The sequence below is a fragment of the Gavia stellata genome, chromosome 9 (assembly GCF_030936135.1).
Source record: "Gavia stellata isolate bGavSte3 chromosome 9, bGavSte3.hap2, whole genome shotgun sequence".
Taxonomy (NCBI): Eukaryota; Metazoa; Chordata; class Aves; order Gaviiformes; family Gaviidae; genus Gavia; species Gavia stellata.
The window spans coordinates 41,707,593-41,732,643 of record NC_082602.1 but is presented as its reverse complement, the minus strand read 5'-3'; the positions used below and the strand labels follow the sequence as shown (position 1 = coordinate 41,732,643).

General features: G+C 44.6%; 1 protein-coding gene across 2 annotated transcripts in view; it reads right to left on the bottom strand.

The window, feature by feature from the left end:
- The window catches only part of ALDH18A1 (aldehyde dehydrogenase 18 family member A1), a 40,372-nt gene that overhangs the window by 7,055 nt on the left and 8,266 nt on the right, over positions 1-25,051 (bottom strand). The window contains exons 3-12 of one of the 2 annotated variants that reach the window (XM_059820961.1): positions 24,827-25,050; positions 22,993-23,142; positions 22,797-22,901; positions 21,200-21,358; positions 20,547-20,637; positions 18,805-18,929; positions 15,142-15,286; positions 11,906-11,979; positions 11,138-11,237; positions 9,791-10,011 (exon numbers count right to left, since the gene is read on the bottom strand). In XM_059820961.1, coding sequence (XP_059676944.1) covers positions 9,791-10,011; positions 11,138-11,237; positions 11,906-11,979; positions 15,142-15,286; positions 18,805-18,929; positions 20,547-20,637; positions 21,200-21,358; positions 22,797-22,901; positions 22,993-23,142; positions 24,827-25,050 — 1,394 coding nt within the window. The remainder of the gene's footprint in view (positions 1-9,790; positions 10,012-11,137; positions 11,238-11,905; positions 11,980-15,141; positions 15,287-18,804; positions 18,930-20,546; positions 20,638-21,199; positions 21,359-22,796; positions 22,902-22,992; positions 23,143-24,826; position 25,051) is intronic. The other variant, XM_059820962.1, reaches the window with a different exon arrangement.

Genomic DNA, 25,051 nt, shown 5'->3' with positions numbered 1-25,051 from the left:
TGGGCAATCACCCCAAGGAGAATAATTTTAGGTGCAAGAACTTGTGTCCCTAACCATTTTGGCAGAAAGCGGCTAATAAGCTCTCCCTATGAGCAGGAAGAACATTTTCATCGTGCTGTCTACAACAGAAGACATAAATAGACAACACTTGCCGTAAGTGTGGGGGAAAAAAACCCTTCTAGACAATAGGCCCAACATCACCTGTATCACTTTGCTTTCATGTTTATAACCAGAAGGAACCAACTGATATTGTTGCCTTTCTGCTTAAGGTGCCAGATTTCACCCATTTGAGTCCTACGACACAACTAGACCGTATTTAAAAAAAACCACTCAAAAGAAGCCACCACTTTTTGGAAGTTAGATAAAAAATTACTTCTGCTGTTGAAAACATATACCCAATTCGTTCAGTCTCCAGACACTAGTTCTCATTAGCGTTTTCCCCACTAAACTGAAAACCTCTTTAACAGAGGGGTGGTGGTAGGTTTTTTAATTATTTCGGTTTCTTGTTCTTTTCTACCTAGAAGTATGTCAGACATGATAAAGCTCTCTTCCCAGACATATTTTACTTTTGTATCCCTTTTTGTCTTCCTCATCCCAATCCCATTCACAATGGCCTCACAATTTGTCCACCTATTTGGAAAATAATAGCATAGACTCCTTTAGAAAACAAAATCGCCTCCTCTACAGGACCTTTTAGAACTAACAAATTAAGCATTTGAAGTTATTTTACGGTATTACTATCTTCTGGGAAAGATCATATGTATCATTATCAACATCTGTACATATCATCACCAAACCTGCACTCATCAGTATATCAATTGTATGCTGTTGAGATGTGGATACCAGAATTAGCCAGGCTCACACCTAACAAGCAGTTAGCTTAGTGGCACATTTTAGATGCTGGTTCATACAGAAAAATGTTAAGCCCATCAGATACATCTCCTCAAGTCACCTCCTTCCCCCTTCTAATATCAAATGGATAACAACAATCACAATGTTTGATATTCTACCTCATCATGCTGTTAGCAATTTGAAAAGAATATTGAAAAATAAGAAAAACTTCAGAAAAATACACTGAAGTATAATAATCTAGGAAGCCTGCCTTCCATAGATATTGTATGTCTTTTAACTTACAAAACTAGACACTAAAAAGCAGTCTGATTGTGTTTTGAAAGTATCTTGTAAGTATCTGCCTCTCCAAAGGTCCTTATCACAAGGGAAAGCTAAACAAATAAGCTTATTTAAATAAAGAATTCCACTCTGCAGGCATAAGAGTAAAAGAAAGGTAATGAACTCATTTGAAAAAATGAAAAGAAAAAAAATATCAAGAATTAAGACACAACAATATAAAACTTTGTGATTAAAAGGAGAACAGAAGATAAGGGGTTTTGAAACAGTTCGGTCCCTTCAAAAAATAGTAGAGCATGACTATACTTCAGAGCAACAATTGGATTTGGTGGAATATATAGAATCATAGCATTGTTTAGGTTGGAAAAGACCTTTAAGATCATCAAGTCCAACCGTAAACCTAACCCTGCCAAGTCCACCACTAAACCATGTCCCTAAGCACCTCATCCACACGTCTGTTAAATACCTCCAGGGATGGGGACTCCACCACCTCCCTGGCAGACTGTTCCAGAGTCTGACAACCCTTTCGGTGAAGAAGTTTTCCCTAATACCCAGCCTGAACCTCCCCTGGCGCAACTTGAGGCCATTTCCTCTTGTCCTATCTCTTGTCACTTGGGAGAAGAGACCAACACCCACAGAATCACAGAATCACTATGGTTGGAAAAGACCTGTAAGATCATCAAGTCCAACCTGAAAAACAAACAAACAAACAAAAAAAAAACTCCACAAAAAAAACCCCAAAAAAAACAAGCCACGCAAGCCAACCACCACACAACAACAAGGCACAACACACCAAAAACCAACCCACCCAACACCACACAGCACCATGTCCATCAAGCTACATCCCACAATGCCACATCCACACGCTCCTTGAATACCTCCAGGGAGGGTGACTCTACCACCTCCCTGGGCAGCCTATTCCAATGTTTCACTACTCTCTCAGTAAAGAACTTTTTTCTAATATCTAGCCTGAACCTCCCCTGGCGCAACTTGAGGCCATTTCCTCTAGTCCTGTCACTAGTCACTTGGGAGAAGAGACCAACACCCACCTCTCTGCAACCTCCTTTCAGGTAGTTGTAGAGAGCGATAAGGTCTCCCCTCAGCCTCCTCTTCTCCAGGCTGAACAACCCCAGCTCCCTCAGCCGCTCCTCATCAGACTTGTGTTCCAGACCCCTCACCAGCTTCGTCGCCCTTCTCTGGACACGCTCCAGCACCTCAATGTCCTTCTTGTAGTGAGGGGCCCAAAACTGAACACAGTATTCGAGGTGCGGCCTCACCAGCGCCGAGTACAGAGGCATGATCACCTCCCTGCTCCTGCTGGCCACACCATTTCTGATACAAGCCAGGATGCCGTTGGCCTTCTTGGCCACCTGGGCACACTGCTGGCTCATATTCAGCCGGCTGTCGATCGACACCCCCAGGTCCTTTTCTGCGGGGGAGCTTTCCAGCCACTCGTCCCCAAGCCTGTAGCGTTGCCTGGGGTTGCTGTGGCCAAAGTGTAGAACCCGGCACTTGGCCTTATTGAACTTCATCCGGTTGGCCTCAGCCCATTGATCCAGCCTGTCCAGATCCCTCTGCAGAGCCTTCCTACCCTCAAGCAGATCAACACTCCCTCCCAACTTGGTGTCGTCTGCAAACTTGCTGAGGGTGCACTCTATCCCCTCATCCAGATCATCAATGAAGACATTAAACAAGACCGGTCCCAAAACTGAGCCCTGGGGGACTCCGCTTGTGACCGGCCGCCAGCTGGATTTCACCCCATTCACCACAACTCTCTGGGCTCAGCCATCCAGCCAGTTTTTTACCCAGCGAAGAGTGTACCTGTCTAAACCACGGGCCGCCAGCTTCTCTAGGAGAATACTGTGGGGAACAGTGTCAAAGGCTTTGCTGAAGTCCAGGTAGACAACATCAACAGCCTTCCCCTCATCCACTAGGCGGGTCACCTGGTCATAGAAGGAGATCAGGTTGGTCAAGCAGGACCTGCCTTTCATGAACCCGTGCTGGCTTGGCCTGATCCCTTGGGTATCCTGCACGTGTCCCGTGAGCGCCCTCAAGATGAGCCTCTCCATAACCTTCCCCGGCACCGAGGTCAGGCTGACAGGCCTGTAGTTCCCCGGATCCTCCTTCCGACCCTTCTTGTAGATGGGCGTCACGTTGGCAAGCCTCCAGTCATCCGGGACCTCCCCCGTTGACCAGGACTGTTGACAAATGATAGAGAGCGGCTTGGCAAGCTCCTCCGCCAGCTCCCTCAGCACCCTTGGGTGGATGCCATCAGGCCCCATAGACTTATGAGTGTCCAGGTGGCATAGCAGGTCGTTAACTGCTTCCTCCTGGATCATGGGGAGCCTATTTTGCTCTCCATCCCTGTCATCCAGCTCAGGGGGACGGATACCCTGAGGATACCTGGTGTGGCTGTTAAAGACTGAGGCGAAGAAGGCATTAAGTACCTCAGCCTTTTCCTCATCCTTCGTGACAATGTTCCCCGCCGCATCCAGTAGAGGATGGAGATCCTCCTTGGCCCCCTTTTTGTTGTTAATGTATTTATAGAAGCTTTTTTTGTTGTCCCTCACGACCGTGGCCAGGTTGAGCTCTAGCTGGGCTTTCGCCTTCCTAATTCCCTCCCTGCATGACCTAACGAGGTCCTTGTATTCTTCTTCACTTGCCTGCCCCTTTTTCCAGAGGTGGTAAGTTCTCTTTTTTTCCCCGAGCCTCAGCATAAGCTCCTTGGTTCAGCCAGGCCGGCCGTCTTCCCCGCCGGCTCTTCTTATGGCACAGGGGCACTGCCTGCTCCTGCGCCTTCAAGATTTCCTTCTTGAAGAAGGTCCAGCCTTCCTGGGCCCCTTTGCCCTTCAGGACCGTCTCCCAAGGGACCCTCCCGACCAGTGTCCTGAACAGGGCAAAGTCTGCCCTCTGGAAGTCCATGGTAGCGGTATTGCTCACCCGCCTCCTTACTTGGCTAAAAATTGCAAACTCTATCATTTCATGGTCGCTAAGCCCAAGACGGCCTCCGACCTTCACTTCTCCCACCAGACCCTCTCTGTTCGTAAACAGCAGGTCAAGCAGGGCACCTTCCCTTGTAGGCTCGCTTACCAGCTGCGTCAGGAAGTTATCTTCCACACACTCGAGGAACCTCCGGGACTGTTTCCTCTTAGCTGTGTTGTACTTCCAGCAGACATCCGGTAAGTTGAAGTCCCCCACAAGAGCAAGGGCTTGCGACTGTGAGACTTCTGCCAGTCGCTTGTAGAACGCTTCATCAGCTTCCACGCCCTGGTCGGGTGGTCTATAACAGACCCCCAGCAGGATATCCGGCTTGTTGGCCTTCCCCCTCATCCTTGCCCATAAGCATTCAACCCCGTCGTGACAATCATCCAGCTCTATACAATCAAAGCACTCCTTGACGTACAGAGCCCCCCCACCGCCTCTCCTTCCTTGTCTGTCCCTCCTGAAGAGCTTATAGCCCTCCATCGCAGCACTCCAGCCATGCGAGTTGTCCCACCATGTTTCTGTGATGGCGACCACGTCATAGCTGCCCCGCCGCACGATGGCTTCCACCTCACCACAACCCCCTTTCAGGCAGTCGTAGAGAGCGATAAGGTCTCCCCTCAGCCTCCTCTTCTCCAGACTGAACACCCCCAGCTCCCTCAGCTGCTCCTCATCAGACTTGTGCTCCAGACCCCTCACCAGCTCCGTCACCCTTCTCTGGACACGCTCCAGCACCTCAATGTCCTTCTTGGAGTGAGGGGCCCAAAACCAAACACAGCATTCGAGGTGTGGCCTCACCAGCGCCGAGTACAGGGGCATGAGTACAGCGTTGCACGGGGTTGTTGTGACCCAAGTGCAGGACCCGGCACTCGGCCTTGTTGCACCTCATCCAATTGGCCTGGGCCCATGGATCCAGCCTGTCCAGATCCCTCTGCAGAGCCTTCCTGCCCTCCAGCAGATCAACACTCCCACCCAACTTGGTGTCGTCTGCAAACTTACTGAGGGAACACTCGATCCCCTTGTCCAGATCATTGGTAAAGATATTAAACAAGACCGGCCCCAGTACCGAGTCCTGGGGAACACCGCTTGTGACCGGCCACCAACTGGATTTAACTCCATTCACCACAACCCTTTGGGCCCGGCCATCCAGCCAGTTTTTTACCCAGTGAAAAGTGCGCCCATCCAAGCCATGAGCAGCCAGTTTCTCCAGGAGAATGCTGTGGGAAACAGTGTCAAATGCTTTACTAAAGTCTAGGTAGACAACATCCAAAGCTTCTCCCTCGTCCACCAAGTGGGTCACCTTGTCATAGAAGGAGATCAGGTTGGTCAGGCAGGACCTGCCTTTCATAAACCTGTGCTGACTGGGCCTGATCGCCTGGTTGTCCTGTACGTGCCTGTAGCACTCAAGATGATCTGCTCCACAATCTTCCCCGGCACCGAGGTCAGGCTGACAGGCCTGTAGTTCCCCGGATCCTCCTTCTGGCCCTTCTTGAAGATGGGCGTCACATTTGCTAACCTCTGGTCTGCTGGGTCCTCCCCGGTTAGCCACGACTGCTGGTAGATGATGGAAAGTGGCTTGGTGAGCACTTCCACCAGCTCCCTCCGTACCCTTGGGTGGATCCCATCTGGTCCCATAGACTTGTGGGTGTCTAAGGGGTGCAGCAGGTCACTAACCATTTCCCCTTGAATTGTGGGGGCTTCATTCTGCTCCCCGCCCCTGTCTTCCATCTCAGGGGGCTGGGTACCCAGAGAACAACTCGTTTTACTATTAAAGACTGAGGCAAAGAAGGCATTAAGTACCTCAGCCTTTTCCTCATCCTTTGTCACTATGTTTCCCTCCACGTCCAGTAAAGGATGAAGATTCTCCTTAGCCCTCCTTTTGTTGCTAATGTATTTATAGAAACATTTTTTGTTGTCTTTTACGGCCGTCGCCAGGTTAAGTTCTAGTTGGGGTTTGGCCCTTCTAATTTTCTCCCTGCAAAACCTCACAACATCACAGAATCACAGAATCACAGAATCAGTACGGTTGGAAAAGACCTGTAAGATCATCGAGTCCAACCTGGGGGGGAAAAAAAAAAAAAAACAAAAAAACAAAAAAACAACAAAAAAAAAAAACAACAAAAAAAAAAACACACCACAAAACCCACGCCACACAACAACAATAACAAGCCACAACCCACCCAACACCACACAGCACCATGTCCATCAAGCTACATCCCACAATGCCACATCCACACGCTCCTTGAAGACCTCCAGGGAGGGTGACTCTACCACCTCCCTGGGCAGCCTATTCCAGTGTTTCACCACTCTCTCAGTGAAGAACTTTTTCCTAATGTCTAGCCTGAACCTCCCCTGTCGCAACTTGAGGCCATTTCCTCTAGTCCTGTCACTAGTCACTTGGGAGAAGAGACCAACACCCACCTCTCTGCAACCCCCTTTCAGGTAGTTGTAGAGAGCGATAAGGTCTCCCCTCAGCCTCCTCTTCTCCAGGCTAAACAACCCCAGCTCGCTCAGCCGCTCCTCATAAGACTTGTGTTCCAGACCCCTCACCAGCTTCGTCGCCCTTCTCTGGACACGCTCCAGCACCTCAATGTCCTTCTTGTAGTGAGGGGCCCAAAACTGAACACAGTATTCGAGGTGCGGCCTCACCAGAGCCGAGTACAGAGGCATGATCACCTCCCTGCTCCTGCTGGCCACACCATTTCTGATGCAAGCCAGGATGCCGTTGGCCTTCTTGGCCACCTGGGCACACTGCTGGCTCATATTCAGCTGGGTGTCGATCAACACCCCCAGGTCCTTTTCTGCCGGGGAACTTTCCAGCCACTCATCCCCAAGCCTGTAGCGTTGCCTGGGGTTGTTGTGGCCGAAGTGTAGAACCCGGCACTTGGCCTTATTGAACTTCATCCGGTTGGCCTCAGCCCATCGATCCAGCCTGTCCAGATCCCTCTGCAGAGCCTTCCTACCCTCAAGCAGATCAACACTCCCTCCCAACTTGGTGTCGTCTGCAAACTTGCTGAGGGAGCACTCTATCCCCTCATCCAGATCATCAATGAAGATATTAAACAAGACCGGTCCCAAAACCGAGCCCTGGGGGACTCCGCTTGTGACCGGCCGCCAGCTGGATTTCACCCCATTCACCACAACCCTCTGGGCTCGGCCATCCAGCCAGTTTTTTACCCAGCGAAGAGTGTACCTGTCTAAACCACAGGCCGCCAGCTTCTCTAGGAGAATACTGTGGGGAACAGTGTCAAAGGCTTTGCTGAAGTCCAGGTAGACAACATCAACAGCCTTCCCCTCATCCACTAGGCGGGTCACCTGGTCATAGAAGGAGATCAGGTTGGTCAAGCAGGACCTGCCTTTCAGGAACCCGTGCTGGCTTGGCCTGATCCCTTGGGTAACCTGCACGTGTCCCGTGAGCGCCCTCAAGATGAGCCTCTCCATAACCTTCCCCGGCACCGAGGTCAGGCTGACAGGCCTGTAGTTCCCCGGATCCTCCTTCCGGCCCTTCTTGTAGATGGGCGTCACGTTGGCAAGCCTCCAGTCATCCGGGACCTCCCCCGTTGACCAGGACTGTTGATAAATGATGGAGAGCGGCTTGGCAAGCTCTTCCGCCAGTTCCCTCAGCACCCTTGGGTGGATGCCATCAGGCCCCATAGACTTATGAGTGTCCAGGTGGCATAGCAGGTCGTTAACTGCTTCCTCCTGGATCACAGGGAGCCTATTTTGCCCTCCATCCCTGTCATCCAGCTCATCCCTGTCATCCAACTCATCCTTGTAGTCCTCCTGAGTTGCCTGCCCTTTCTTCCAAAGGTCATAAACTCTCTATAGGAAGCAGTCTGTAAAAGATGCTTGCAATTTGGCCTTGTAATTATTTGAGGCAAACACGCTATTTGTATATGCTCATTAGAAGCTTATTAAATCTTAACTGGTAATCTGCAGTTGTTTCACCTTTACTGCAACTCAAGACTGAACTCTGAGCACTGACCTAACTCTGTGTAAGCTATCTACATGGAGCAAATTGAGCACACTCTCTTCCAGGGCAAAGTAAAATTTCCCCTGTAATTGCTTACCCAAACAAGCATGAGATGCAGTAGTAAGCTAAAGGGAGGAGGGAACTGCTCCTCTGCACTCACAGACCATACTACTATCAGCTACAGCATGGGACAGAAACCATGCAATTCAAACGCAGAGCTATCAGAGATGATCCTCTGAAGTTGCATCAGAGAGCCTGATCTAAGTATTAGGACAGGAGGCTGGCAGGAAGAAAAGCAACTACCAAGACAAGCTATTCCAAGTCTGTAAAACAAAGCCGGGGCGGGGGGAAAGGCAGCAAGAGTCAGTCTGGTGTAAGTTTTAAGATAAGATAAAGGGGAGGAGAAAGAGGGAGACATCAGCTACGCAAGGCAGAGACCAGGGTTGAAGTCCAGGAAGAGAGACTAGAATTCAACAAGGAAACATACGGGTTATCTATGAAGAACAGAGCTAGCAGCAAGTAGCTAATAATGGTAAACAAGGGAGACTAGCGCCTTTTTGTTTCACAGGAACTTTGCCTAGAGCATGCTACCTTCCAAGCGTGAAATGGGGACCACTCACAAAATTCAGTACATGAAGTACCAAGCTGTCCACTGGTTGAGTCCCACTTCCTTTTAAAGTGCCTGTACCTATCACTTTCTTGTCAAACACCTGCTCATATGTTAGAGAACTCCTCAATTAATTTTCCTAGATACCTGATGTTAATTATGGGAAATGGTGTTGATAATGAAGTTTTTTTGTTTTCTTTTTAAAATCTAATGCAGTTGCTCAGTGAAGTAGTTGGGAGTTAGAAAATAAGATCAAGGTTGCCTCTGCAACGTTAGTTCAGCCCCCCTATTTTCATGCATCATAAGAGCATTTACTCAAAGCAATACTCCCACACAGCACTGCAGATGACGGTATTTGCCTTTAACATGCCTGCCTTATTCCTGGCACAAGATAAGTGACATTCATTTACAGTACACTATTCGAGATTTTCACTAGCCTTTTCAGCAACTTCAGTACTTAAGCACTTAGCACACCATTCTTCCTCACACCCATCTCACTACAACTGAGTAAAAGCTATCATTCTGCCTCACTGCACACAAGCAGTATCAGTACAGGACAGACCACTCAAAGCCTCGAACTTCTGTGCTTTCTGTTCTCAGCATTTTTTAATTTATTTTTTTTTAATCATGTATTCCTAACAGCTACAGTTAATTAATAGCAGCTGTATTAAACAGTTCCTGTTTAATCCCAGCCTGCAGTTCAGCCGTATGCAGCATGGACAGATAAAGGAGACTCCCAAGCTGTGAGTCAGGCACTGAAACTACATTTTTAAAACACATGCAGGAACTGCACCATATGAATGTAAGATAACTCCTTCTATATGTTGGGTTTAAAAAAAAAAAAAAACAAAACAACAAAAAACCAAAAAAACACCCCCCCCAAAAAACAGGCCTGAATAACTCTGAACACTGCAGAAGCAAGTACTGAGAATATCTCTGCAGGAAAAATAGGGATGCCACCAAAATCAATTTTAGAAGAATCCAAGCAAGAGTCCTTTGAGACAAGGCTTCTTGCAGCCTCCCAATTGCTCACCAACAGAAATACCCTTTCTTTTGTCATCCAAGAAGTCTCAACAGTGTAATCTGCTCTCCTTACATACCTGTGGAAGACAGTCAGGACGGGACTCAAAGATCACAAGAAGGACACCAATAGGCACTGTCACCTGCTCCAAATCCAGGTCTTTTGCTATTCGTGTTCGACGAATTACACGGCCAACGCTGTCCTGTGAGGATGCTGCAATCTGACGCAGACCAATAGCCAAGCTGTTCAGCTTTGATGTAGACAGACTTAGACGTTTCAACAACGGAAGTGCCAATCTCCCTAAAGAAAAGAAAAAATTGTGCTGGAGATGGATTGGTTTGCCTAGGCTCAAGCAAAAGCAACTTAAACAAGGGGTGAACCTAAGGAAAATTCAGATATTTCCCACACCCTAGCAAGAAACCTACCAGAGTTGAAAAGTGCACAGCATTAAGTCCGGTAGCCACAATAAAACCACTCAAATGTGACAATGATTTCACTCACCAACACATTTTCACTTACTGTGGTTTAAGAGATTTGTATGTGAAGCAACATCAACATCCACAAAGATAAGGTTTGCCCTATTTCAAGTACTGCTATATGTCTGAATTTCTTACAACTTTCTACCCTTGCAGTATTTCTGGAAGGTTCGGGCAGTAATTTCATCTTTCTGTTTTACAGATAGAAATCCCAAAGCACAGATGCATACATAGCGTTTCTGTTCAGACTGGGCAAGAACTGCCTGAATTTTCTAGTCTGAACATGTTTGGACAGTAAGTTAACCCAGCAATGTCCCTTCAAGTACTCTGGACAGTAAAAAACGGTTCCCTGGTGTCTTCCGCAAAGTATTACAATTCGTGATGTGTCATTTTCATACATTTGTTATCCCTATATGTACACACCCCAATCCGAACTTCTCAACTAATGCATCAGTCTAACAGAAGAATGGGTTTAATCCAAGCCACCTAAAGAGAACCTTCCTCAATCAGAAGGGGACACGGTTCTTTTTGGAGAGCATCAATTTAAGTATAGAGAGATGACAGCCTTCCCCTCAGGAGCCAAACATCTTAACCAGCTCAGAAAATAATTCACTTTATGCATGACAATAACAGAGATGATATTTGTTATATTCAATTTCTAAAGTGAGCCTCCTTTGGCAAATATTTTTTTATGTATTTTTATTTTTACAATACACTGCTTGGTGTTTTGCAAGGCCTCAGTGTCTTCTCTGGTGAAGGCATCTGTGTTATCTAATTAAGGAACATGCAGCTGTTTACACTGACAAGCTGTCAAGGTCCTGGGCTCACTAATCTGTGACAGCCATACTACCCAATCCCAGAAGACAGAAGATTCTAGTTCTGCTTATTTCCTTCAAGGCCCAGAGAGGTTCAACACAATAGGATTACCATGGAAGGACTTGAAATACTACCTTTATTTTCAGCCTCTTCTAAGTCCTTTTTGTTTGCCAAGAGAATTTCTTCTCTCTGGTCAGTTAGTAAGTCAGCAAGACGATAAATAATCTCTGCTCTCTGAAAAAAAAAATAGTTTCTGAACTGACTTCTTACACAAAGTCCATGCTATTTGACATCTGGTCCCCTTCAGTCCATTTATGTTGACCACATCCTCCCACTGTCTTGACTCCCCGAATACTTGGGGCCAGCTGATTTTTCCAGCCTGCATCACATTGAAAAATGAGGCTGAATGCTGCTTCAACCTTTACTTTGCTTTTTATTATCTTGCTTTCCATGCCCAGTCTTCATCACCAAACCCACAATGTTCTTCCTTTAAGACCACCTTGCCTGCTTCACAACAGATGCCACATTTTACCTACACAGCTGCAGAGCAGTAATTGATTGTCTACAGCTCCTCTTTTGCATATGCTACACACAGGAGTGAATGGAGCAAGTTATTCCAGTCAATTCTTCAGCGGCTCTGATCACAATTAATTTCTGTGTGATACTCAACGCTATTAAAATTTTTATAAACCCCACATGAAAGCATATATTACTTCATAGCCCCAAGGTATATTATCTTTCTGCTTTTCTCATCCCTTTAAGCATACTACAATCCAAATGATGGATCTGGCACACAAAGAATAGATTCTTGTCCCAAGGGGCCCATTTGCGTTATAAATCTGTGTTGTAAAACTTGCCACACATTCACAAACTTAACAAGTGAGGCCATGTTGTTCTGTCACCTGCTCAGGCTGTAGAGCTGCCAGGGTCCTGCCACCAGCTCGAGCCATTTCACCCTGCTGCTCTACTGTTGGACCTGCAAAAAACACAAAAATACGCCATGCAGACAAAGTAACACCACATGAGGAAGTGAACACCAGACCTTCCATCTTCAGATTCTTTGCTCAAAGCAGGAAAGCAGGTACAGAGTCTTAAACAGACATATTCAAGAATTCTGTTGTATGCTAAACCAGGAAAATCTGTACCTGACACAAAAATACTGCTATGGTCCCCAAACATAAAGAATCATCACAGAGATTCTGTAAGGTCACCAAGTCAGAGCCAAGTGTGCACCATTTATCAAAAAGACTTGATAAAGGGCAAAAGAACACCAGGACAGCTGTCTCAGGGCATGGTAGGCTACTGAAAGAAAGGAGGCAAACATCAAAAAGTTTAAGTATCCAACTGAAGAAATCGGAAAGGATTAGAAAATAGCATGGGAATGTACAAACAATAATGGAAGCCAAAACCCAATCTGGGTAACAGCTCGCAGAAAAATTGCTTTCCCTCTTTCTCTCCCTGTGTGCATTTTAGAAGGGTTCCTATAGAAGAAAGGTGGGTGTTTTTTTTTTTTTTTTTCTTTTTTTCTGGCAGGACCTCAAAGAATCTGTCTCAAACTGAAATGAGATGGAACAGGTTACTTCCGTTTCTATTTCAAAACAAGTCATCAGGTTCAGGTAGCATTTCCCCAAAGAGTTTGCAAGTAGCTCATGGATAAACTAAGTTGTAATTTTTAACTCTCCTGAAATTGCCTGTAAAACAGATGACTTGAAGGTGATAAATATGACCCAACTTCTATTTAAGAAGGGTCCCAGGGAAATTGCCAGAGCAGGAATTCCAATGTTACAGAAAATATCAAGAGGTATAATGGGAAGTGTAAGAAAAGAACTTGTGGACACATAATTAGACAGACTTATTTAAGAAGTGTTAAAACAGCTTTTTAAAGTGAAATCACACTTTACAAAGCATGGTATATTCTGGTGTTCTTTGAGAAAAGTGACATGTATGTAAGCAGATATAGCTGATTTTAAAACAAGTTACTTCAATTTCCGAAGTGTGTTCTTTGGAAGATAGAAGACAAAGAGAAGATTGGAGTAAATGCTTGCCATAATAGCAGAAGAGTGCCAGTAAAATTCCACGGGGACTTTTGCTGTTTGCCATATTTGTAAGTGACTCAGAATGGGGTCACAAGATGAAAAGCTTTACTACTGATACAAATTTATTATAGTGGGACTAACTAAAGTGTGTCACTATCACACTTTCTCCTAGAAAGCAGCTTTTCAGAGGAGGACCCGGGGTCCTGGTGGACAGCAAGTCAAACACAAGCCAGCTGCATGCCCTTGCCGCAAAGGCAGCTAAGAGTCTCCTGGGCTGCCTTAGCAGGAGTGTTGCCAGCAGGTCGAGGGAGGTGATCCTTCCCCTCTACTCTGCCCTGGTGAGGCCACACCTGGAGTACTGCGCCCCGTTCTGGGCTCCCCAGCATGAGAGAGACATGGACACTGTGGAGATAATCCAATGAAGGGCCACAGAGATGATGAAGGGACTGGAGCACCTCTTGAATGAGGAAAGGCTGAGAGAGCTGGGACTGTTTGGCCTGGAGAAGAAGGCTCGGGGGGATCTCATCAGTATGTACAAATGCCTGAAGGGAGGGTGTAAAAATGGAGCCAGGCTCTTCTCAGTGGTGCCCAGTGACAGGACAAGACACAATGGACACAAACTGAAACACAGGAGGTGCCTCCCCATCAGGAAGCACTTTTGCACTGTGAGGATGATCGAGCACTGTCACAGGTTGCCCAGGGAGGTTGTGGAGTCTCCATTCCTGGAGATATTCAAAAGCTGTCCTGGACAATCTGCTTCAGCAGGGGGTAGGACCAGATGACTCTGTCATCTCTCATACTGTCCCTTCCAACCTCAGCCACTCGGCAATTCTGTGATTTCCTCTGCAGCCAAGCCACTAGGTCACAAAACAGCAAGTGTAATTCAAACCAGATAAACATGTAGCAATATAGAGGGGAAAAGGAAAAAATCAGACCTTAGTATTGTAACAAATAATACTATGAAAATATCATCTCAGTGAACATCAACATCAAAAAGCAAATTAAATGTTTAGAATTATTAGAAAAGGCCTAGACAACCTAACAGAAAGCATCAACAATCCTATCAAAACTCAGTTTGTCCTGCCATCTCACAAATTAAAGCTTCATTTGCATCTTGAACGCTATGTGAAATTTTGATTTTTGCCCATCTCAAAAAGGCCACAATAGAATGAAAACAGTTTTGAACAAAAGAAACGGGGATGACCAAGTTTTTGGAACAGCTTCGGTACAAAATGTCTAAGACCAAACCTCTTTCATGTGGAAGAGAGATGATGAGGGGAAAGACGATGTCTCACATCTTCGAAGTTAAACAGGGGTTGATCGCCTATACAGGCAGTAAGGGCATCAAATGAAACTATCAGAAAGAAAATTCAATACCTTCCCCACACCCCCAAACCCAAATTAAAGCAAGCAGTTCTTCACATAGTTCTAGCTCCAGAGTTTACACACAGTATCTAGTTAAGGCTCTTGACTATCATGACACAGAGCCCTGTGGATGCTAAGTCTTTACATGGGTTCAAAGGATGATTTGACAAATTCATACAAGAAATCCACTGAGGATTTTTATACACAAAGAAATTCGCTTGGCTTAAAGCGCAAGTCAAAAGTGTCACTCCATACTTGTCCTATTTTGCTAAGGTCACGGATCTTTGGTCTGACTTTCTCCAGCGACTGTTACACTGTCCCAGCAATGCAGTAGCAGGAAAACATTCCTACCTACCTTACCAGAAGACTGAGTCTTAAGAGGAATTTATGATAAGCAATAAAACTAAACACTGTCTTAGTTCAGCAGCACATTCTATGTCCACGTTTTCACACTGAAATCTTCAGTACTAGATGATAACCCCTAAGACTAAAAATGGTAAAAATTCTACTCATTGCATTCTTCAAATGCAAGTCTGATGCAGCAGTTTATCAGCTGGAGGGAACCAGAGCAGAGGATTCAACATTTTTCTATTCCTACTTTAGAAAATACCTTTCAAAAGCCATTTTTCAAGCAGAGTGTGGTTTCCCAGTTATTGTACAGGTCTAGCCAAATTTTAACTTTAACCTTTCATGAAATCTCTACAACTCTCAAATGTACACATTACCTCTGTACTCACCTGCAGGTTTTACCTCTGAGAAGAAAGTTCCAACTTTTTTCCCTTCCACAATATCTGTGATGACATGACCCGAGATCTTTGGGTGGGTTCCATTTGCAATCACTACCGAAGTGCCTCCTTGGAGAGCCCACAGAGCTGCTTTCACCTACAGTGAAGGACAGAACCAGTTCCAGGAAATTCACTTGTTATTTGAATCACCACTCTCAACAAGACTTCTTGCTCCACTTCGATCTCCAGATTGATCACTTATGCTTTCAAAGAGCATTCAACACACTTCAGGAGTTTCCATAACATAGCATTGAATGAGATCATGTATTTACGCTTTACCTTCCCTTCCTTAACTAGCTGCCACTTTACGAGCGTACTTCAAATTTTCCTAACAGCCTGCTTTTTTCAAGACTTCCGCAAGGGCGCTTTGGTCGTGTGTTCTTGTTCACCATTACCTTATGCTGCAAGTTCTTCTTGCTGTTTGAAGAAACCCAGTTTTCTTTTTTGAAAAGATTCTCTTGCCCATTTCCCTGACATTGATTAGCCATCAATAATTAATCGACTTTAAGTGACCACGTGATATTACTTGTGCTGCAGAGCACTGTTCTTGCTCAGGTCCTAGCCATTACCATCTAACATTAAAATATTCTTCAATACTTTTAGCTGTCTGAATTACTCCCTTAAAGTCTGATCAGCCTAAGCACTCCTCGTGGGTCTGCTTAAGATGTAGAGGTATTCTCATTGTTTATAACCCTTTGGTGAAGGTATGAAGTTTGCTGAAGAGTTACTCAGGTTTCCACACAGAGTTTTTACCTACTTTGTTCACATTTACTGTTCATGTTCTCATTGGATTTTTTATTTATTTGCTTTTAAATTTTGCTTGGGACTACACCTGTTGTCTTAATAGTTGTTTCTTTCAGTAGGCTCTATTTGAAGACTTTACACTTCCTCAGTTTTGAATTATATGCTTTTTATTTGGCATTCTTCCCCCTTTTTGTTGTTATTTTGGAGGAGAATTCTATAGGTATGCTATTTAGGAGTCATCTTCAAAGGTCAGGACCATAATGTACTAAGCAACGTACAGAAGCAAGACACATAAGATCTAAGGCAAGAAGCAAGTCTGAAACAAGAACAACCTGATGTCCACAGGCAGATGGGAACTGAAATCAATGATGCTACCAGATCACCTGCGTGCTAAAGGCTGTCATGGAGGCTGGGTGGGGAGGCAGGCATCATGATCAACAAAAACTCTATGTAATTTAGGGGCAGTATCTTTGTAAGCATTGCCCTAACATGAAGGGCAACATGAGTTTCCTTTCTGAACGTCAGTGTTGGCATACTGAAGTTTGCTTAGTCCTTCTACAGGATGTTAAGCTTACAGTAGGATTAGCTTATTAGTAAGGGCCCATTGAAATCCCCATGTACTGATCAGTCCTAAGATTAGCCTCTTTCCACACACTTGAGCCATTGTTTAAGGCATCACAACCTGATTTCTCTAAAATTTGTCCCCCCCTCCAACATTTCACTGCTTCATGCCAAAATACAAAAACACAAACCTAAATCCCAGATGTTACCTGCTGAAGAGGTACTACCTGTGGTCTCCTTCGTTTCTTTTCCCAGTCAAGGTACAGCCAGCATTATCCCACCACTATATTTAATTACGTGTCATCTATTTTACTGCAAAAGCTTCTCTGCTTCCTCACTTCTATACTTTCCTAATGTGGTTCTACAATCAGGTATTACAGTCCATATCCACTGGGAGACACCACCTGTCAGATGTGCCTGTCACATCAAACTCTTGACTACCACAAGACCACCAACTGCTCCATTTTTGTTCAAATTTCATGCTGATAATCAAGATTCGTACGTTGGGCTACCATCTGATTATTCTATTATTGATGTTACAGTTCTCCAAAAATATCACCCAATTATCAACTGTAACAAGTCTTTGTTACAACAGCAGCATTGAGATTTGCCTCTGTGTAACCAAATATCTCTAACAGATTATTATTTTTACAATACAAGTACTCTCTGACCTTGGCAGCTTTCCCCTCAATACCTGGAATCGTTTAAACTATTCCAGAGGCTAGATCAAGGGAAAGTTGTTTCTAAATGAGCTCTGTACATCCCATAGTTACAAATAGAACACTCAAATGCCTCCTTTTGCCACCTTCCAGTCCATGCTCTGATACTGAAGTATGCCTTACCTGATGCTTCAGAAAAGGAAATAAAACATAAGATAACTGGTGAGGAATTTCACTTTGGTCTTCCCCTGCTTAGTCAAAATCTACTTCAGTTTTCACAGATGACCTTCCAAAAGTGCCCTGAGGAAACCCACACCAATTAATACTACCGTAGTGCATATGCCAGCATCATGAGAGACGTATGCTGAAGTCTCACACCACACCCATGTTTGTGCTCACAGCAATGAATACTGACGGCATCCGACTGTACATAGCACTAAAAACCATTGGCTCTACTAATCTTGTACTCAAGAACTAAAGTACCCTGGTCTCCACCAATGTATGCTTCAGAAGCAAACAGCACACGTACAAACTCAGAAAGGAGACAGAGGTATCATATCGGATTCAAGTGACAGGGATTCCCAAAGTCTTTGGATTATCACGTAAGAAAGAAGTGAGGACAGACTCTTATTTTAATTTAACACACCAACTTAATACAGTTCCAAATGTCACATTTTACAAGCTACTGGAATGTAATTCATTAGTTGCTCTTTTCAATTCACATGGAGCTAAGAGAGAAGCTAAAGGAACCCATAAGCTCTTCCAGGATACTCATAGAATAGCTGAGACAGAAAAGGATCTCTGGAGATCATATGGTCCAACCGTCTGCTCAAAGCCGGGTCAACTAGAGCAAGTTACTCAAGACACCATCCAGTCAGGTTTTGAACATCTCCAAACACTGAGATTCCACAAGCTCTCTCAGCAACCTGCTCCAGTGCTTCAGCAACCTCACCGTGAAATTCTTACATTTCAATTTAATTTCTTGTATTTCAGTCTGTTGCCTGTCATTGAGTCTTGTTTGTTCCCTGGATACCACTGAGAAGAGTCTGGCTCTGTTTTCTCTACACCCTCCCTTCAGGTATTTATACACAAACCTTCTCTTCTCTGGGCTAAACAGTCCTAGCTCTCAGCCTCTCCTAGTGTGACAGATGCTCCGATTCTTTAATCATATTAATGGCTCTCCGCTGGATTCACTGTAGTATGCCATGTCCCTCTGGTACCGAGGTGTCCAAAACCAGACACAACTCTACAGATGTGGTCTCACTAGTGCTGAGTAGAGGCAAATAATAATTTCCCTTGACCTGGTAGCTATGTTCTTTCTAATGCAACCCAGGCTGCTGTTGGCCTGCTTTGCCCAAAAGGCATACTGCTGGTTCATGTTCCACTTGGTTTCTACCAGGACCCCTATGTCCTTTTCAGTGAACCTGCTTTCCAGCCAGTCAACTCCCCAGCCCATACCGGTGAATGGAGTTGTTCCTTCCTAGGGGTAGGACTCGGCATTTCCCGTTACTGAACTCCATAAGGTTCCTGTCTGTCTATTTCTGCAGCCTGACAAGATCCAGCTAAACGGCAGCACAATCATCTCATCTATCTCCCTTTCCCACATCTTCCTTTCCTTCCCAATAGCAAAACAAATGTTCCATATTTCTACCTTGGCTTCCATGCCTCCCATTCCCACCCGGGATTTGGTTCCAAATGTTACAGACTGCTGGTCTCCTGGGTAGAATATGTCAATGAGCTTTGCATCATCAGATCCTGGAGGACTATCAAAGAGTCCTGAAATAAAAAATAAAAATCTGTTAGTGTTACAGACCCTCATCTCCAAAGCTCACTCATGAAAAAAGGAAAAAAAAATAAAATCCATGAGGCTGAAAAGCTGTATTCCACTTTACAGGATTGAAAACCTTCACTGAAGTCTGCTTTTTGTGGGACTGAAAGCATGAAACACTTCACAGGCAGACTCAAGAAGTATAGCTTTACCAAAAGCATAACAAATAAGAAACCAAAAACCCATGTGCTGAATAGCAGGATGCAAGCTGGGGGGTACTGACATTTGGTTAAGGTTACAGAGACAGTTTACAGCTTTTATATGTTCAAAAATCAGAGCTTACATACACATGCCCACAACTGAACAAGCAAAGGATAGTCCTCCTCACCAAAATCTCAGATGATATGCTTGAATGCCGGGTTGTACAGTGATAAACTGGGCAATTCAGAAATATGTAAAAAGGGTAACCATCAAATTCTGCTAAGAAGGAACACAACACTACACATACTCTTACTAATTTTTTTAAAACCTAGTAATTTTATGTAACTGTGTCTGGAGTTGAATGACACTTTGGTTTACCTAACATGTTAAACCTAAACTCTACCGCCACACTTTCCAGAAGTTCTGTGTGAACAAATACTGGCATTACAAATTAGAGAGCACAAGTGCAGACTATCTGTGTCCTTCCTTGATAGCTTGGGAAGGAGAGGACACACATCTTCCCATAAACAAGATGTCACATTGAATGAATAAGCTTGTAGTATGGGGGTGTTGAGTGTTACTTTTTTTTAAAAGTTGTTTTGATTATTGCTTTTATGAGTTGTTCTCAGACAGTCATTTCAACTAGAATCAACCACGAAATCCAGCTGAATCTGCTAAAAGAAACTGTGTTTATGGAAAGGCAGCTCCTTCCTCCTCAGGGCCTACAATAATGTGCCAAAGTCCAGGATCCACTGAAAGAAACCCATCTGGAGAAGATGAAAAGACTACGTCATCTAGGTGCAGTGTGGACTGCACTGATCTGAAACTGCACCCACTACTCTCCTCTCTCTAGGAAAGGAACTTCAACATCCATAGGTGACAGACGTATGTCACAGCAGCACAGCTCAGAAGACTACAGCAGTGTAAGCCAGATGTCTGGGAGACAGAAAAGCTAGCAAGTTCCAGATATCTGGAAGGCAATGACCAGGACTTGTAATGTACCTGCAATGGACCGAAAGACAGAACCTGCTGCCAGAAGAAACAAACTATTGTAGAATAGTATTTGGCTTATATTCCTGATTCTAAACATATAGCCTCTATCCTGCCTATTACTCATGACTACATCATCCAATTCTGAGAAGCTGGCAGAAGTACCATAGTACATATGGTATTCTGGCTTCTGGAACAAGTCTCAAGTTCACATGCATTCTCACCCACCCAGATTCAACAGTGTGGCAGACAGTCTTTGGCTTATGCGACAGCATCAGCATTGGGTATATGCCTTAAGAAGTTATGTGGTACGTTGAAGTTGTCCCTGTAAAAGACATGAACTGAAGAGATCAGTAAAAGCCGAATATAGGTTGGTTTGACTACCTGATGTATTTCAATAAGACAAAAAAAGTAAAAAAAAAAGACTCACAAACCTTCTACATCTGAGAGAACAATCAGGAGATCAGTTTTCATTTCCACAGCCAGTCGTGCTGCCAGACTGTCATTATCCTTCACACTAATCACCTGCAATGCACATGCATATCAGCACTGAATAGTAGGAGGAACTACAAAATACTTGGCTGCAACATACAAAAGCAAGCTACCTCAGCCCTACCAAGTCCTTCTGAGCTACTTTGTTCACAACCACTGGAAACTGAGGTGGTGATCTTTGTGTTAAAGTACATATGCTTTTGGAATGCAGTAAAGCGGTATCAAAATGACAAGCAGTGTGATCAGTACCTGCATTCTCCCCCTTGGTGCCCAGTGACAGGACAAGAGGTACTAACTGACCCTGCTTTAAGCACAGGTGCTGGACTAGATGACCTGCAGAAGTCCCTTCCAACTTCAACTATTCAGTGAAAACCAAACTGGGCATGCTTGCTTTTGGCAGAGCAGACATCATCTGCCCTGCTTCCACCCCACAGCGCTGTATCAAACCAGAAACAGACAGGTCAGCACAGTCTTCCAATACCCTCTGTCCACATTACACAGGCTTCAGGGGTCCCCAATTATGGCATTAGTGAAGTACACATTAGTGCTGTACCATCTAAAAGCAGGATCCACCCCCTTGCAATACTTTACCCACATTTACCCCCTGCAGATCGCTGTTCGGCTCTGGAGGTGGAACAACAGCATCATTAGTGTTAATTATAGGGACAATATTCATTCTTAAAAGCTCATGCAACGTTCCATTTAAGTTCCGACGCTTCTGTTCATCATGGAAATCCAGGTTGGTGACTAAAATCTGTAAGGAGAAAAAAAAAAATATATACTTAGCCTACCACTTTTCCTGAGAAGAACATCATAAATGTATGTATTAACATATCGTAACAGATCAGTCATGCCTTTCGGGTCACTAAAGAAACATAAGCCACATTTAAAGGATAAAGAATACAAGTGAGAAATATTATTTCCACAACATTTTCAGGTTTATATGCCTTAACTTCCACTGGAGCCTATAATGGCCTTTCTCAAGCCAACAGATCACAGGCTCCAGGAATCAACTTGGAAAAAAACCCCATGAGCAGAACATAGATGCTGATGATAACTACTAAGACCCTAAACAATTCAATAGATCACTCAAGACACTGCCCTTCCTGTTTTCCCTCCCTGTGTAATGTTTCTACCATTGCAAGCAGAAGGGATGCTTTGTCTCAAGACTTCTCTTCAGCTCGAGAACTCACTTGCTTTTCTGACAGAATCTTGGTCTTAAAGCCTCCTGCATGCAGACACCATGCCTTTCTTTTTGGTATTTTAAGACAAAAAAAGCTCAATGTCTTCTCTGAAGACACATTTTTTTTCATTTTTACTCTGCCATTGGACATTTGAGAACTAAGCAAACAACTCCACCACACAAAAGTTACAATAGCATTTGGAATCAATGTGTATACCGACTTTTTTGGCATGGGCAATTAATTCTTTCAAATTGAAGGAAGACAGTTGTCTGCAGACTTGAACAAGGTAATAATCCAGCACAACTTATAGTGATTGTTAGCTATACTGTAAACATTTTAGCAATATCAGCTATACTGTATTACAGGAAGAAGTTCCTCCAAGCGAGACTTCATACTAGGCTCCTAAATTCATTAAAAGTGTCTAAACAAATAAGGCCTTACAGCTGATGCAATTCTGTATTCTCAGAGTATTTAAGATGAGCAAAGTCTGTTTAAGAGTGGTTCAAGTAATACAGTTGCAGCATTCAGTGTAGGCAGAAGACCCAGGCTGGGGATACTATCACCCATCAGTTAGAAAGGTTTGAGGAGCAGATGGACAGCAAGTTCTGAAGTGCGGCTATGCACTGCTGTCAGCTTTTCAGAATGTGTGGCAGTTCAGCCACTTGTGGTTTTTAAACCCTCAGTTTGGATCACCAACTTTAGCTTTTGTGAAGAGACCTTAACAGACACCCCTCCATACATAAAAGCAGGACACACACGAACTCCAAAAAGAAAAAGCGTATTTGCTTCACCTTGATGATAGGTAACTCCATTTCAGAAATACTTAGCAAGGCACTTCTGTATAAGCTACCATTTACGCTACAATAATAAGCCCCAAAAGTAGGAAGGCAATGGAAATGCAAGACTACAGTAAAGACAGCAGCATATAAAACATGGAAAAAAAATCCAAGAACAATTAAATCACTGACTGAAGTAGCAAGTCAGTCTAGGAAAGAAGGAATCCCTTACTTGAGCTGCACAGATGCTGTACTGCGTAAACATGGCCTCATACAGAGCCATTAGTCCACTCTGGCCAGCTGCTGCACAGGCTCGGGCCTCCAAGACCGGAATAGCCTACAAAGATAAAAGAACAGTGTCAGGCAGTGCCGTGAGCAGGTACTATCCAAAAATTCAAGGAAAAGCGGGAGCGCCCCCAGCCACTCACCATATCTTTTAGCTGACTCTGGCCTGAATGAAGCGCTTGCCTCACGCTCTGAGAAAGCAAGATCTCATGACGCAACCGCTGCTTTCCAAAAGCTACAGCGCCACTGGTGACAATCATCATCTCCCGGCCCTGATTTTGCAGCATTGACACCTGTAAGTACAGAAGATAAGAAACAGGGCCTGGAGTATGATCACTGCTGGCATGACAGTTCTGGCTATTACAGATAACCTTATGCTCACCAGTTCCTGCTGACATGAGCGTTTCACTTTACCCGTGGATGCGCAAAGCAAGGCAACCACCCTCTAAGATACTCCTGCACACCCTCCTAGCCACTTAGGAGCTATGCAAAGGACTGCATGCAATCTATAGCTTCTGCTAAACTTTCTTTTCACAATACCAGTTTTTATGACAGAGTCATGCTTGAATTTTCACAATACATATTACATGGTAACACTTCTATACCCCTTGCCCTTCCACCTCCATTGCTACAGATATGATATGAAAAAGCTGTAAAGTAGCAGTTGTACCTTCCACCAACCTTCTTATTCACCATCCATTTCCAAAGCTGCCATTATACAGTAACTTGGTATTCTAGAAGTGAAGAAGCTAACTCTGATAGTACAGCTTATTATTACTTCTTCCTCACGTGCATCTGGCCACATTCCTTTCAAAGCTCTAAAGCTAAATGTCTTACATGAATTTAATTTATTATGTTAACTTTACTTCCCAGAGAAGACATGTCCAATCCCCCCTAAAGTCATAATTTCATTTTGGAGAACCAATCCATGAGCTGATCCCATCAGTTTTTCCTACAAGTACTGAGGTCTCAAGCTTTCTCCTGGAGGAAATCTGCAAATGGTCAGGTAATCAAGAAGGGTCTACTTTACTCTTCCTGCAGACTTCCCACTCTTTCTGCTATCTTCCCACTAGATCCAACTAATGCCCCCGTCATGTCTTAACCTACTGCATAAAAATCTCACTGTGCAAAATCTCACTGTGCAAATCTTTCCCTCTATACTGGGTCTGGCTGCGATGGAGTTAACTTTCTTTTCTTCATAGGGGCCCAAATGGCGCTGTGTTTTGGATTTCAGGGCTAGAACAGTGTTAGTAACATTCTGATGTTTTGCCTGTTGCTAAACAGTGCTTGCACAGCATGAAAGCCTTCTCTTTTTCCCATGCTGAGCAGTACTTGCGCAGCATCAAGGCTTTCATTTTCCCACTATCTCCCATCACAGCAAGTAGGCTAGGGGCTGGGCAAGAAGTTTGGAGAGGACGCATTTGGGACAACTGACATGTACTGGCCAAAGTGACATTCCATACCATATAAAGTCATGCTCAGTAATAAACTAGGGCAGCAGAATAGGAAAGGGCAGGGGGTTGTCTTCCAAGGTGGCTGTCACTCGGGGACTAGCTGGGCATCGGTCTTGCTCATGCGAGGTAGTGAGTGACTGCCTTAGCATCGCTTGTTTCTTTTCCCCTTTCCTTCACTTAATTAAACTGTCTTTATTCCAACCCATGAGTTTTCTTACTTTTGCTCTTCCCATTTTCTTCCCAATCCAACTGGTGGTGGGGTAGAGGTGTGGGGAGCAAACAAGCATCTGTCTGGGTGTTTAGCTGCTGGTCAGGGTCAACCCACCGCACCTTCAAACACCAATTTACTGAGTTACGTGGTTTATACTACCACAGCACAGGGGGATGAAGAAGGGAAAGGCCAACACATTGCTTTAAAGGGCCACCACTGTTTTATGAGTTTTTCCTACAGTCTTCTGTGCCATCCAACAATCACCAAGTATCTGAAGTTAAAACAAACAGCCCACTTCAGCCACAGAATTACCTGCTCTACAATAGATGCCAGCCTCCCAAGGGCCAAGCCGCACTCATCCCCTCGAGTCACAACAGCACTACCCAGCTTTACTACAATCCGCTTCGCATGCTTCAGCTCACTGCGGTGTGCAAATGATTTTCCATGTGCACGGCTGAGTGGCATGGTGATAAACGGGATGTTGCTCCAACAACGGATGGATTCATTCCTTAATCTTTGGTTATGGCGAGGGAGATC